Source organism: Corapipo altera, unplaced genomic scaffold (assembly GCF_003945725.1).
Source record: "Corapipo altera isolate COAL_440 unplaced genomic scaffold, ASM394572v1 2c, whole genome shotgun sequence".
Lineage (NCBI taxonomy): Eukaryota > Metazoa > Chordata > Aves > Passeriformes > Pipridae > Corapipo > Corapipo altera.
In genome coordinates, this window is record NW_020884923.1 from 2993839 (window position 1) to 3009725 (window position 15887).

At 34.8% G+C, this 15887-nt stretch overlaps 1 protein-coding gene across 8 annotated transcripts in view; it reads left to right on the forward strand.

Moving 5' to 3' along the window:
- RYR2 (ryanodine receptor 2) overlaps positions 1 to 15887 on the forward strand; it is a 381847-nt gene that overhangs the window by 90465 nt on the left and 275495 nt on the right. For all 8 annotated transcript variants that reach the window (XM_027657258.1, XM_027657254.1, XM_027657259.1 and 5 more), the window contains exon 2: positions 2743 to 2862. In XM_027657258.1, the coding sequence (XP_027513059.1) occupies positions 2743 to 2862 (120 nt within the window). The remainder of the gene's footprint in view (positions 1 to 2742; positions 2863 to 15887) is intronic.

The following is a 15887-nucleotide window of genomic DNA, read 5'->3' on the forward strand; positions in this document are numbered from 1 at the left end:
AGGTAATAGGAGAAAATGAAGCAGTTTGAGGCATCCCATAATTCAAGGATAAAGAATATCTAAAGGATATTTTTCTTTAATGGACATTTAATATGATGTACATTGTAGCGTTCTTCGTACAAGAGCAAAGTGACCTTCAGTGAAGGTCTCTTTAGTGGTGTGACTTAAAATATGAAAATTACCCATTGTTAGCTCTCCTGTTGCTTGAGCTGGGTATCATTTGCTGATTTGAAAACAGGTTTATAAAGACACTGCTGAGATGCTTACCCACTTACCAGTCAACTCTAAAGAAATATAATGGAATAATGTGACTTAATATAATTTTGCAACATAATCAAATTGAATATCAGTGGGAATCTTCTAAACACATAGTCAGCAAATATTGGAAGACTGAATCGAGGGCAGGGTCTGTATTAGATTCTTGTCTAATCGTGTACACAGAAATGCAAAGTATCTTAGAACTGTGTGTGTGTAACCTTATCTGTAATAACCTTTCACTTGATCTGACAATGGCATCATGTCTTTCTTAACCTTATGTGGCAATTTGATTAACACCATCTTGACTAGAACAGTAAGTTCCTCAACACTGTGACTCTGTGGCCTGAATTAAGACAATATTTATTGTAACCATCACCATACAAAACAGAAAATGTAGCAAAACAGAGTAGAAATGTGGTTTGTTGTTTTAATGAACATGTCCTGCCAACCTAGAAATTAAGTTCTGAAAAGGGCATGGGAAGGTGATTGATTTTCGTGAACTAATACGCATTTATTAAGAAAACATCTTTATTTGTGAGCTAAGTATGTAACAAAATAATGTGTGTACTCTGTACACTGTACAGAAAAAGAAGGAGAAAATGTTTGCAAAATGAATTGAGAAAGTTTATGTGCCAGGAAATTTAGCAGTTGCATTATTCCTGTTCTTAATCTTCCAATAGGCAGCATCTATCTGCATTATACACGTATGCTTAGTAATTCAGCTTAATTGGTTTGCAGGGAAGGATACAATGCATTAGATCATTAACTAAAATTAAGTATGTCAGGGACTTTCCCCAAACCAACTTACATTTTTGCTGCTGTCAGCATAAAATCATTTTTGTAGATGGGCTATGTAGAACACTTGTCAGATGTTTTCTAAAATCCTAGCATAGAATGGTAGAATATGGGACTTATAAAACCAAATTGTTGGTTCATATCGGTAGAAAGTAGCCTTACTATGTTGTCTGCCTCTGGCTTTGGAGGTAGGATGTTAGAATCTTCTAGTGACCATTTTTGGAAACAACTGTAGCACAGTGTATGATGGAGACCAGGTTACTGGAGTTTCCATTCTGCTGGTGTAGTTACTTCAGGAAGAAGAGCTAGGAAGAGAAAGAGGAAGGAGAATGTGTTGATACAGCTGCAGTCTAACATCACTATTTTTAACCTGAAAAGAAACTTTTATTTGAATCAAGTTTAATTAAGATTAAGAAATACTAATTTAGTGCTTTAAAAAATAAACACGAACAACCAACTTCCTCCTCCCCCAAATGCTCTGGGTTTTAATAAATGATGCTACTTTTACAACGGTTACACAGCAAAGCTCTTAGGTCTCTATACATGGTCTTCTAGATCCTTGATTTTGGCCTTCCGGGATTTTATTTTGCTAACTACAATTTTACATTGTGAACTTCACATATAACATATGCATGTATTACATTTTCTGAATTTAATGCCTGATTGGAAACCATTATTAGTTTTTGCCTCTACAATTGACTGTAGATTGCAGCATGGGCACTGTTGCTGCTATACAAGGAAAATTGGTTTACCCACACTTAACTTTGCTACACGGAGACAATTAAAAAAGGGTAACAGGAATTAATTTTTTCAAGTGTCTGATTAAACTGTATGTAAGCTCCTACTCTTTTCAGAATTAAATACACTTTAATTTAGTCTAGTTTAATTATTTGAGTAAAGTAAATTAAACCAAACTAGCTTAATTCAGGATAGGTGTTTATAGGTAGCTTCAAATTACTCAGTTAAATTTAAAGCCAGGCATTTATTTAATTTGATGAACTTTTCTGAATGTCGCTATATAGCAAACTGCCTATAAGAACAACTTTTTTTAGTAAACATGTCTACCTTAATGAATGATTTTTTGTAGTCTCATCCTCTTCTACTTCCAGTTGCAGGATTCATCCAGTAGTTTTATTGTTGTGTTACATCTTATTTACAGTGTTAAATATGACCCCCCATAATCATTCCTGTGAAATTTGTTATTGGAAACCCATAAATGAATCGGCAGAATGCACAGGGTGATGCTATTTTTTTTTTTTTCAATTCTAAACCAGAAAATCTTTCTAGTAAATAGACTCATTGCAACAAAATTTTCTTTCTTTAACTTGAACCATATTTCTTCAAAGGGATTCTCCAGCTCTTGAAGAACTGCCTGGTTTTTGAGGCTTGTTGACAAGATCTCCTTTAACTATATTACTACAAGAAATTAGTTCTGTAAAATTGGTAGATAATACATACTGAATTTTATTATAAAGACAGACAAAAGTATATATGCAATTATTATAAGTATTTCAGTTAATTTGCTGACATTCACAACTCAGGATAAGAATGATGCTGAGATTTGATTCTACTTGTGTTCAGGTATAACTGTTTGTGCACTTAGCAAAGATTTTCTAAATACTTCCACAAATCTTATTGGTTCAGAAGTATAACCCTTGTTCTCTTTTTGTCTGGTGGTTTTTTTGGTAGGATGATGAAGTGGTTCTGCAGTGCACTGCAACTGTTCAAAAGGAGCAACAGAAATTGTGTCTCGCTGCAGAAGGATTTGGCAACAGGCTTTGCTTTTTGGAATCCACATCAAATTCTAAGGTACTGCTGAATGTTTTAATTGTCATGCATGAGGCAAGGATAGTTATAGCATTGCTTGCTTTGATGTGATACACACAAGTCTATCAAGGAGTATGGACAAATAAAATTTATCAATAATATAAGAAATGTTTAATCCCCTTTCAAAGTTTAATTGTTCCTTTGTCATGGCCCTTTGACTGGACTCTGATGCTGTGCTTTTTTTTTGGATTCACTTTAAAACTAATTAGCTGCTGAAGTCCATCTCAGTAATACTCGTTATTTTGCTTGTCCAAACTCAGTTTTAGTGAACCACAGAGCAACTTTTGTGTACTGCACTTCAAACATGAGTTTGATTCCTCTGATTTTAGCTCTACAGGAAAGAGAGCAATCATTTTATTTGTGGTTAGTTTTTATTCTGGGACATTTACATGGAGATGATTATTACTTTAAGACCTAATTCCCTAACAGAGCGTAGTGCAATTTCAGAATTATCTCGTCTAAGAAGTTTGTTATCTAAGCCTCCTCTAACTCTGCTGTGTATGCAGTAGATAGAGTAGTTTGAAAAAAAACTTTGCTATTTATTGCAAAGTAGGGATTTTATTTCACAATCACATAATGCTCAAATGTTTTGAAGACACAAATAGGCCTTCTGAGGGCAGAACTGGTTTTGTGACCAAAGTAATGGATATACTTGGACATTTTATCCATAGAAAAGGAGGAATGTTGCTTAACGTATTTTTCTTCAGTTAAAATATAAATATTTGATGAGAAAATACAATAAGGGTAGGTCATCTAGAAAGACATCGAGAAAGACTTAGAACAAAAAATGATTATTTTTATCTTGCCAGCTTCCATAACATCACTTTAATTCTCTCTGATTCTTCACAGAGTAATGCTTCATTTTCTGTCTCATCATTTTGAATGTATTATTCATAATAATAAATTTTTCACTAGGATATTAATGATTCATTATAATAGCAGTGATCTGGATGAATTAATTCTTGCCACTCTGTTTTAAGTGAATCTTTTTAACAATAAAAATGTGCTTGGATAGAAGTGGTTGTAGTGCTCGTTGCCTGTGAGACCAGAAAGATCTATTTAATGAATTTATTATCATTCAGTAAGTTTGGATATTAAATCTACAGTCTCTCTCTCACTGTGTTAAACTTCTGAACATTCTTATCTTTAAGGAATACAGTGTAGATTTCATATCAGTTTTCTATGCTTGTTTTGTTGATACTGCTTTTTCTCCTTGTTTTGTGAAGCAATCTGTATTCTGCTCATTCTGCATGAGATTGGGGGGAAAAAAACAAACAAAAGAAAACTCATGCAGCTCCTCTGTGTTTCAGTTTTTAAGGGCTGACAGTTTCTAGGATGTGCTCATTTGAAGTCATTTGTAGGTATAAGTACTGAGGGAACCATAAAATTACCAAATCCTTAAAGCAAAGTGGACTATAAATAAACATGTTTTTCTTCCTAATGTCTGTGTCCATAGAAGGTTACTATTGCATTATATAAGGAGGAACATACAAAATATTCAAAGAGGCATATGATAATTTGAAAAAGGTTCCAACAGAGTTCTTGAGCTGGTAAAAAAATTTCCATTCATGTCTTGAAGACTATTTTCCAGTTTTAATGGGATTGTGATGCACTTTAATGCAAACAGTAGTGTGGCATCTGAATTCCCACCAGGTATCAAGGATGAGGTGTAAAACCAAGCACCAGTAATAAGCCAAACTCAAATAATGGACTTCAGCTATCATCCTGGACTTGCATTCTTGTTACTATCCCCCGCTTCTCTCCAATATCTTTCAAGATGCGGGTCCTCATGACGTAGCTGATGTTCTATTATCACAACTTCTTTGCATGCACTTTCCTGCCCTAAGATCACTAAATAATTCACACTACTAAAATAATGGTCAAATTGAAGATACATGTTGATAGAATAATTTGGCAACTGCTGACTGTTAATACTTATCCTGTTACAGCAATAACACTGGAAGGCCCATAATGAAAACTGCTTAATGAATTTTATTTTCTTCTGTTCAAGTTTAAAACACAAGTATTTCTTTGGAGGGTCATATAGATTCCCTCAGCGTCAGAGGAAAACAGGAGATTTTGAAAACATCATACTAACAAAAGATGAATAAATTAGTAAGCACTTTAATAAGGATTATCATTTCATGTGTTCACATTTAAAAACTATTTCCAAATTCCATTTTATTCACTTCTTTTGACTTGCTTGTCAAATCATTTTACTGAGCAAAAATATCCTCTTTATTTCTTTATTTTTCTTTATTCTGCAAATGGATTTTTCTTCTGTATGTATTGTAAGGTGTTTGGATTTTAAATAAGGAATTAAATAGTATTTGGAGGTACATTGCAACTTGGTTTTAGGCTTGAGGTTTATTTCTTTGTAGCAAATACAGAGACATCTTTTGCTACTAAATTCGATATGGTACTCTTTCTAAGGAAAAAAATTATCACAAAATGGCATTTTAATGGAACTAAGTTTCAAAGTATATCAAAGTTATTACTCTGAGTTTGTGAATGTTTTTATGCATTGGTTTGGTCATTCTTACAGGAAGGGAGTTGAGCTGAGAGCTGGGATTTTTCAGCCTGGAGAAGGCTCCAGGCAGACCTTAAAAACAGCCTTCCAGTACTTAATGAGGACCTTCAGTAAAGAAAGTGAAGGACTTTTTTATCGTAGGCTGTAGTGATAGGATGAGGGGTAATGTCTTTAAACTGAAGGAGGGTAGATTTAGATTAGCTATTAGGAAGAAAGTCTCTACTCTGAGAGTAGTGAGACTCATTAACAGGTTGTCTAGAGAAGTTGTGGATGTCCCATTCCTGGAAGTGTTTGAGGCCCAGTTGGATGGAGCTTTGAGCAGACTTGTCTAGTGGAAGATGAGGGTTGGAACCCAACCATGGCAGGAGTGTTGGACCTAGATGATCTTTGAAGTCCCTTGCAACCCGAACCTTTCTATGATTCTATATAGCCTAGCAAGTGCCGAGTAAAGGGGAAAAACAATAATTCCCTGATACACAAGTTTTAGCACAGCACAGGAGGCTGTCGCCCATCTTTACTGCCAGGGCACATTGTGGAATCATGCCCACCTTGCTACCCTCAGGCCTTTTCTGCAAAGCAGACTCCCAGATTGGGTCAGAGGGTACTGGGTCTTTGTATAGCAAATGTATTCTTGATTTGAAATTAATTACCTGAGCCAGTGGATTGGATTGCAGTTGTGAAGGACACACAGATGGACTAGATTCTCTATGAGTGATAGCAGTAGCCTTGGACAAATCAGGCATGTGTCTGTTGTAACATTTGTTTTGAGTTACACAAGGGACTGTTCTCTAGTTTTGGCTGATAATGAGACAAAAGCTATTTTGCCCTTTGCTGTGTTTATTTTATTTTAACTTGGTGTTGTGGTTTAACCGCAGCTGTCAGCCGAGCCTCACTCAGCCACTTGCTCACTCCCTCTGTGTTGGGATGATGAAGAGAATCAGAAGAGTAAAAGTGAGAAAAATCATGGGTTGAGATAAAGACGATTTAATAGATAAAGCACAAGCCATGTGTGTAGGCAAAGTAAAACAACAAGTTTATTCACATCTTCCCATGAGCTGGCAGGTGTTCAGCCATCCCTGAGAAAACAAAGCTGGTTCATGTGTCCTGGTGATTTGTGAAGACAAATATTGTCACTCTGAACACCCCATGCTTCCTTCTTCGTTCCTCCTGCTTCATACACCGAGCACGTCATCATATGGTATGAAACATCCCCTGGGTCAGTTGGGATCAGCTGTCCTGGCTGTGTCCCCTCACAACTCCTTGTGCACCCCCAGCCTACTCACTGGTGGAGTGGGTTGAGGAACAACAAAGGTCTTGACTTAGTGCAAGGCTGCAAATTACTCAAATTGGTCCCATATCTTGAAGAGCAAAATAATAAATAAAAAAGATGTCAGGTCTAAATTATGTGTACTTTTATTAATGGAAGACAGTTCTGAATATAAAGTAATCTTGTCCAAGATAAATGCATGACTACCTCATCTATAGAGGCATAGTAGCTTAAGTAAAAAATAATTATATTTCAATCTCTACCAATTTCAAATCAAATCTGTCTCAAAATTGATTTTGTTCTCAGGATAGGTTGCATGTTTTAAATGTATAAAAATATCAGATATGTAAACCATCAAAAATTTTTAACATTGAAAAAGTAGCAACAGCAAGAATAACAAAATCCAAGGAAAACATGCTGAAGACAAAATTTAAAAAGCTTACTTTTCTTGTCTGTTGCAATTATTTCTTCAGCAGGTTTTGTCAAATCTATAGCAAAAATTTTAACTTCTTATGTAAGAAGAAAATAAGGGATGGCTGTCAGAAAAGAAAACAAAACACCCCACTGTTGTGGTTTAACTCAGCCAACAACCAAGCAAGCTCCATGCAGCCACTACCCCACCAGTAGGATCAGGGAGAGAAACAGAAGGATAAAAGCTAGGAAACTCAGGCTGAAATAAAGACAGTTTAACAGAGAAAGCAAAAGCCATGCACACAAGCAAAGCAAAACAAGGAATTAATTCACTGCTTCCCATGGGCAGGCAGGTGTTCAGGTATCCCCAGGAAAGCAGAGCCCCATTGCACTTACTTGGGAAGACAAACACCATCATTCAAAATGTTCTTCCTCTTCCTCCTTCTTCCTCCTGCTTTATATACTAAGCATGATGTCATATCAAATATCCCTTTAGCCAGTTTGGGCCACTTGTCCTGGCTGTCTCCTCCCATGCACCCCCAACTTCCTTGCCAGCATGGCAGCGTGAAAAACAGAATAGCCCTAACCAGCACACTTGTAAACTTCCTTTTTGACAATTGTCTATAGGTACTTTTGTTTTGTCAGTGTTTCCTGTACTTTTAAATCTATTCCTTGTGTGGAAGACCATCTCTTCTATTAAAAAAAAATTATCATTAGTTAACTTGTCTCAGTGACTAGTGAGATTCTATTTCTATACATTTGAAAATTAAGATTGTTGCTTTTTATATATAAAGAGATTTTTAGTGTGAGGAAGTTCATTCATTAAAAGACCATGTTGTCTGCTATGGAAGTAATTTTTCTGTAGACCTAAATAATGCATGGACTTTTGAAAATCAAACAAGCTGGAGCTGTTGTTTTAACAGCTCCTGAAAACTATTCCTGTCCATGGTGCAGAATGAAAAATACTCAGCTCTGGGCTAGTCACAAATGTGGTGTTGATCCCTTGTGAATCACTGCACAGCAGAACACTGGAAGTTCAGGTACTCTTTTCTAAATTACACAAGATTTTGGTTTCTTTTTCTGTTTTTAAAAACAGGTGGTAAACTCACATGCTTTAGTTTGATGATGCTCTGAGGTATAGAAGAACTGCTTTACATAATTTAAAAGGAGTGATAAAATCTATGTGTTTTGGGTTTTTTTTTCTCCTCTTGAGGTTTCCATAATTTGGACTTTGGAGAGGGGTGTATAACACAGTGAGGGTTTTTTAAGATCTGAAAAGCCTCCCAAGTTATTTTTTTTCCCTTCAACTTTTTCAAGAAGGCAGTACAATGTCTGATCCTCTGGTTTGAAATTTTTATGTATCAGTTACAGTGCCGAAAGCAGAGTCCAAAAAAAATACCTTTCATAATTTTATTTGTAAAGTGAGAAGGGACTTCACATGAAAGTAAGACTTCGATAACTTACTTTCCATTTTTGCTTCTGAAGAGTCACTGCTCCTGTGACAGGGCAGAGGGATTCTACAGATTTGGTGCTGGATTGGTGTAGACCAGTTGGCTGGTACTGTTGACTCCATCACCCAGCAGAAAGTAGATGGCTTTTGAGCAGCTACTGACATAATGAAATACTGAATTTTTTAAAATTCGATTCACACTGAGAAATCATATCAGTGTTGTTTGCTTGTGTTTGCATTGGATCATTCTGTGAATTTGCCATATAGTAAGGTGGTTGTTTGCTTGGACTTTTTTTGATAGTTACTGTGGTTCATTTCTGTACTTGTGTTTCCATTTGATTAATCTAAAAAAGTCAAAAAAGTCTGTCAGAGCTTGGGCAAGGCTTTGTAGCTACATCTCCAAGCCCATTTTAATTGCTTTTGTGTCATGTTGCCAAAATGAATATTTCCATTTAATGACAAAGATGGCACTTAATCTTACATAATGTAATGTTCAGAGTACTCTCCATTTAGCAGACTTTTACTAAGATGATTGATTTTAATAATTTAAATAAAGAGTTGCTATCAAATATATGCATACTTACACATTACTTGCCCTACTTTACATACGTAATTTAGACACAGGTAGATGAAGTCTTCATAGGTGTCGATCAGACAGAATTTTGTTCAGTAAGTCATTCTTTCCCATGAAAATGCTCTGTAGAAGCAATGCAAATAAGAACAGTGTGTTTTGCAACATATGTATGTAGTTTTAAGCAACATATAATTTACATAATTGTAAATATTATCTTTATTATTTATGTATTTCCAATTAAATTTTCACTTCTTTTAAAAATTGTATAAATTTTGAGACTAAATGTAGATGTGTAGCTATATTCATTAGACTTGGTTGTGATCCTTGTACTTAGTCCCAGAAACCAGCAGAATTATTTCTTGGGATGGAAAGTGAATAATTTAAAATGAATGTGAAATATTCAGACTATGAAAGACACTGTGTCAGATCTCCATGAGTGTAAGGCAATAACAGATATATGAGTTGAAAACTGTGGGCATTATTACTAGGCATAACAATAAAATTTAGTGTATTTGTACTGTCACCTGTAACTCAGGTAGTTTTTAAAAAGGAAACAATTGTGTGATATCAAGCAAGCCATCACAGACTAAATAGTGTAATTATAATATATCCAATATATGATACCTTACTATTCTCATTGTCCACATAGTAGCTCCTGTTGAAGCAGATATTTGGAATTTTAAATTCACACAGGAATGGATTATTTCTGATCTTACAGAAATATTTTTTTTATCAAATCTTGTATTGCCAGAGATTTACATTGAGTTTTACCATAATAAGGCATTAATTACTACCAAAAAGAATTAAAAAGTCTTCCTATCTTCAAAGTGTACCTTCATGAATAGGAAAGAGTTTCTTTTTCAATCACACTCACTTATTTAATATTTTTAAAAGTATGACATTGCTACGGGCCAGTTCTCTGTTATTGGGGATAACTCTGCATGTTTAATATTAGTTATTTAGAACCCATGGGGTTTTATCAGAAGATTTTTAATGTATTTAGTACTTGGGAGTTTTTTGTCAAAATGTTTTATAGTGTTTTAGAAATACTTAAGACTGTCATTGGTAAAGCACCTGGGAAAAGCCTCCAAAGGAAAGTTCTAAATTCCTAAATCTGCTAGTGGAGTTCATGACATAATCTGAAAATGTAGCAACAAAAGCTGAAAGAGAAAATCAAAACAGTTTTGTAGATACATTTGCTTGATGATAGTACTCCAAGTGATGGCACTGAATAAAATAGTAGTACATATGATATCTATGCATGCATTATGTCTGTTATCAACTAACCAAAGCAAGACAAATTTCGAAACGCTCATTTTCTTTTTAATATTAATGATGGGTTTCATACTGTTAGTGACATAGGCTATCCATTCAAGAAACTTAACTCAAAGCTGTATAATTTATGTAATTTAACAAACGAAACGACTTGTAATTTCTCCAGTCAAATATGTAGTTTGCAACTTTCTTAATTATCTAAATGTAAAAAAACCCCAACCAAACAAATGCTAAATGTTTACAGATCTGCCTATGATAGTAGCTGCTGGTTTTTTTCCCTTGTTTGTTTGTGTGAGGTTTTTTTGTTTGTTTGGTTGGGTTTTTTTTGTAGTGGAACAGATGTAGGAATTTCACTTCTGGTCTAAAATAAATGAAGAAAACCTGAAAAATCCCATTACATCCATTTTCCTTTATATATCCCAGTAACTGTTTAGGCCTCTCATTGTTTAAAGATTAAAAGGTAAAAAGAACCAGATATTGTGCTGGAAAATCTTGTCTGGGATATGGCTGTGACACAAACACTGTGACTGAAGAAGCTCAGATATGTGGTGTACAATTTTGTATTGGTTTGGTGAGTTTTCTAGGGGCTTCTAAAAACCTACCAGTTTGCTGTGATTTAGCTTCCGAGTCCTAATTTTTTTACTACTGTTCCTATTATAAAGGAGAGTTGCCATCATTGCATAATGGGTTTGTCTACGTGCATTTTGAACATTCTGTTCAAAGCAATGCCCTTACCCAAATGCATAGTTGATGGGTTTTGATGGTTGGGTTTGTCTTATTCCCCATTTAGTATACAAGTCTTGGGACTCTAATAATCTTGGGACTAGGTGTTAAGGACTACAAACAGATTATTTGCCTTCCCCAAATGCGCTAAAATACCATAAGAAAGTCCTTGAAAGATAATTAAAGTGATTCATAGAGCAAAGGCATAATATTTTGAGATGGGAGTTCTTACTTGCTGTACATTCATGACTGATGAAAGTTACAACTGCTAGCTGTTCAGTGCAAACACAACCCTGGCAGCTTCAGGCTTGCTGCCTTACCCTGGGAAACTGAGCATCACAAGGTTACGCAGTGGCATATTCTACCAAGTCCCCTAGAGCTCAGCATTTCAAATATTTTCTCTGATGGGTTTATGGTAGACTATACTTCATTAGCAAATGCAGAGTAGTTACAAAGCAGTTGTTCGAATTGTAATTAGACTGATAGGTAGCTGCACATCTGAAAACTTGAAAAAACCAGATTCATAAATCTGTGTTCCAAGCTAAGAACACGTGAAAATATGTTATTTTATGCCCTTTAAATGAGCATTTATCTAAAATAGCAATTTCACATTAGCCTCGTAGCCCTGCTTAGCGCTTAAGTCATGGTATTATTAATTTGTATTCAGTATTTTTGAGGACTTTGGCTAAATCTGGCTCAGCAGACTCCTGTGAATAATCCTAGCCCAATGGGCTCAGAAATTAGGACAAAGAAATGTGGCCTAATAACGAGTGAATCTGTGTTTGTTTGAGGTATATAGTGTCAATCACATCTGAAACAGAACTAAAAAAAGAGTATCAGACACTTGTTTTTTATTTCTTAAGACTTTTTGAAACTTAGGCCTTTTAGGTGGTGATTTTCAATATTTTAGGCTTTTCTCCCTGGTTACTTCCCCAAGAAAAAGGTGGAAGATTTGTGCTTTTGTAACAACCAAGGGAATGCTGTAATTTACTATCATAACAGGAGTATTTGCAACATTAAATTGAAGGTGTTAGTTTATAAATAGTCTGGATTGGAAGAGGGAAGTTGGGCAAGTGGAAGTAGTTTTGAGGTTGAAGATTTATGCTTTTTGTCCCTGTGTTTGAAACCCAAATACAAGTTGTTTTAGTAACTTTCCTAATGCTGACTGGTGGGTTACTGAATACAAATACAAGAAGAGCTTCCGGTTTCACAAAAAAAGAACAGTTGCGTTATTTTACATTAAAAAATCAGAGACCAGACTGTAAAAAAAGCGATTATGCTCTTAAACAGTATGCATAAATACAGAAGGTCAGGTTCAGGCTGCTTTTCATGCGAGTTTATCTTTGAATAATTGCTGGAAGTTTGATGTTTGTTTGAAAACCTGTAGATAAGAGTGATGGACATGCAGTTGACATATGAACCACATTGGCATCTCTAGTCTGTTTTTCTTACACGAACCAACATGTCTTTAATATCTGGAGGATGAGAACAATACTCTGGTTTCCCACAGTATGATTAGCAGCTTAAGATGTCCTCCTTATCTGTCATTTTTGGCTTGACCTGTTCAAATACCATTTACAAGCCAAGAGGAGTTTGGTTCTCCGTGCAAGAGCCTCAGTGCAAGGCTCTTGTAGAGCAGTGACTCTGTGCAATCTACTTTTGCCCTGCCTGCAACCTGCTAATTGGGAAGCTAGGTGAGCTGGAAGGAGTTGAAGCTCATGTTCTGCTTAATGGAGTGTGGGATAGTTTTTCTTTTGTTTTACAAAGTGATATTCTTGTAAATACAATGAGTCCCTGTGAATAATGCTAATTGATGTTTCTGAGCTTTAACTCCTTAGAAGGTCTCTTTTTCTTCCCTCCTGGATATAAAGAATATGTTTTGGAATAGAAAGCTTATTCCATCTTCTAGGTATTTGTACTCTTGTCTTGGCATGTTTACAAAAATACCATTCACAAAAATGTTGCCTTTTCATGAGAACTGAATTTTTACATGCTATTAAAAAAGAACAGACAACGAATGTCACCGGACTGAGTTTAAAAGACTAATACAGTCTTCCCCTAACAATCCTGCAAACTTTACTTCTATCCCACATCTAAATGTCTTTTAATGGTAACAGGTAGTTATGAATTTCAGGTTCTCTTGGTGTTTCTATGAGTACTGACCAGTTATAATTAAACAGTACACTTTTTACAGCTGGTGATAAGGTAATAATTGTGGGAAATGTGAATTGGAATCAACACCCATTATTCTAATGCCATTAGAACATTAGTGTCTGTAAGTTGAGTAAGTATTAGTCAATACAAAAGGTCCGCAGAAATGAAGTCCAATTGCAATGAGGTTTTATTTTTAAATAAGAAACACGCCTAGTGTGATTAGCTGTTGTAAGAATAAAGCTTTATAAGCTTTGAGTGCCATATTTGATATTTGATTTACTCAGCAGTACACTAACAATTAGTTAAGCTTCTTTGGGCTGATACAGTTGCAAGAATGTGTACAGATTAATGACTATAAAAATCTTTTAAAATGGCAAAAGAATTCCTTCTCCTTGTGCATGTTTCTGGCTAGTTTATTATGGAGGTTATCTGTATCTGTAGTTTCCATTGGAGCTTTGATTTTCACATACACTTAACTGTCTGCATAATTCTTACTAGAATTGTTTTATTTCTATAGAGAATGTGAATTCCTTAGGAGAATTAATCAGAAAGAGTTAATAAGATTAATAAGAAAAACGTAGAAGTATGTGGATTTTTTTGATTGTTTGTTTTTTAGAAAATAAACCAATATCAAAGACATTTGAAAAGTTATGTCAAATCCCCAGCACAGACATGCACCTTATTAGAGGAGTGGAATATCTTTGCTTGGTTAGGTGGAAGTTGAGATATTGGTAAAATAAAATTAAAGCCATATAGAAAATAATATGTGATTGTGCATAATATAATAGGTCTCTGCAAAGGTGCGTAGTTATCATCTGATGTGATGTCAGAATGTGAAATTTTAGAAAGGAAGAACTTGACTATGGCAAAGGAGGAAACTCCAGGTTGGTAAATGATCTAAATGAATGTGATATTCTCATGTAGGAGTAATATCTGTGAACTTGTTTTTATACTCCCTCCTTGCACATCTATTCAAGAGTAACAGGAAAAGAGTAAGAATCTAGAGAGTTTTCAGAGTCCTTGAGACTGTCTTTACCATCTCTGAATTTTTAAGCCTCTTGCTTTATTTCCTCTTGCTTTATTCACTTCTGAGATAGGTGGGAAATGCATGTGGGTATTTCTGTCTAGACAGTATTTTGTGGCAGCTTTTTTTTTTTTTATTGTGTTACTGAATGATAAGCAGAGTCCTTTAAAGCAGGAACTGGTTGTTTCTTAACAGGTTAGTAACAATATTTCAGCACCTTAGACCAAAACAGGAAAAATTTGAATCTTTAAGAAGCTGAAAAAGTAATCACTAATTACTCTTCTAATTATTCTTTTTGACTTTGTAGTTAATAGAGGTGAGTAGTCAAGTAAGTGTTTATATTTTACATCATGCAGTGGATATTCAAATGCAGAGCCATACACAGGCAAGCAGAGGCTTTATATATTTTACATGTTTAAAGATAAACCGCAATTTCTGAGTATATTTGGTGGGGTTTTTTTTTTAAGCAGATATTTATGCTTGAAAGTATTATTGCACTTTTTATCAGCAGTGGAACTCTGGCAGTACAGGTCCTTAAATCCTTGGAAAATTTCTTGGCAGACAGTTCTTGCTCTTAGGACTCTTAAAACCTTTCTGTCCCTGACCCAAATATTTGCTAGAGTTTCTCTAAGACTACAACAGTTTTATTATTAAAAATACATTTTTTTGACTGAACAACTTTCAATATGCCATTCTAGTTGATTTGCTTTACATTACACAGGTAAATGTATGTACCTTTTAAGATAATGTATTTTTTGATATAATTTTAAATCAAGTAAATCAGATCAGACATCCTGTAGTGCAAAATAATTTGGGGATCATAACATCCAACCTGAGTCAAAATGGACTTACTACCTTTAAAAGACATATAACAAGCAGGACAAAATGAATTAAAGAACTGTGATATGGTTTAATATTCGTCTTCATAAAGTGGCTTTATAATATATATTTTTTTTGCCAGCCAGTAGGGACTGGCACGTGTAAATTTCAATAAAGCGTGTTTAGCTTCTGTTAAGGTGGTGGGATAGATTGAAAATTCTGTGGGTGGTTGCATTTAATTTGTTTTGAATAATTTTGTAAATTGAATTAAGCACATAGATGAGTAGTGACTCAAAACAGAGGTATGTATTATTCATTTTAGCTATAAAAACTGATTTACTTTACATATGTGTAAAGAAAATATTTACTGTTAATATGCAATTTAGTACTGCAAGTACCTAAGTGCATTGTTGCATCTTACCACAAAGGATTTTCATAGTTATGCATGCTTTGCTACTTTTAAACACTGTTGCCCAGGACAGAGCTGATGATGCATCTCCTTTCCTTTGTTTAAGGACAAGTCAGAGGTGACTCAGCATAAATGTCCAGTCCCCTATTCCAGCAGTATTTGATAGGTACTGATTTTTCTGAATCAGGCTGAACACTGATTTCAGCAACATAAAATGGAAAATGTAATTGATGAAAACTTAAAACAAAATCCTAAAAAGTTAAAATTTGGTGTCCATTATGTTTTATAATTGATAGTTTATGAGATAAATAAGCAGGTTTTGCTTCTCTTAGATATATTGTTTCTTGTTCAAAGTAGATGAATTACTTATA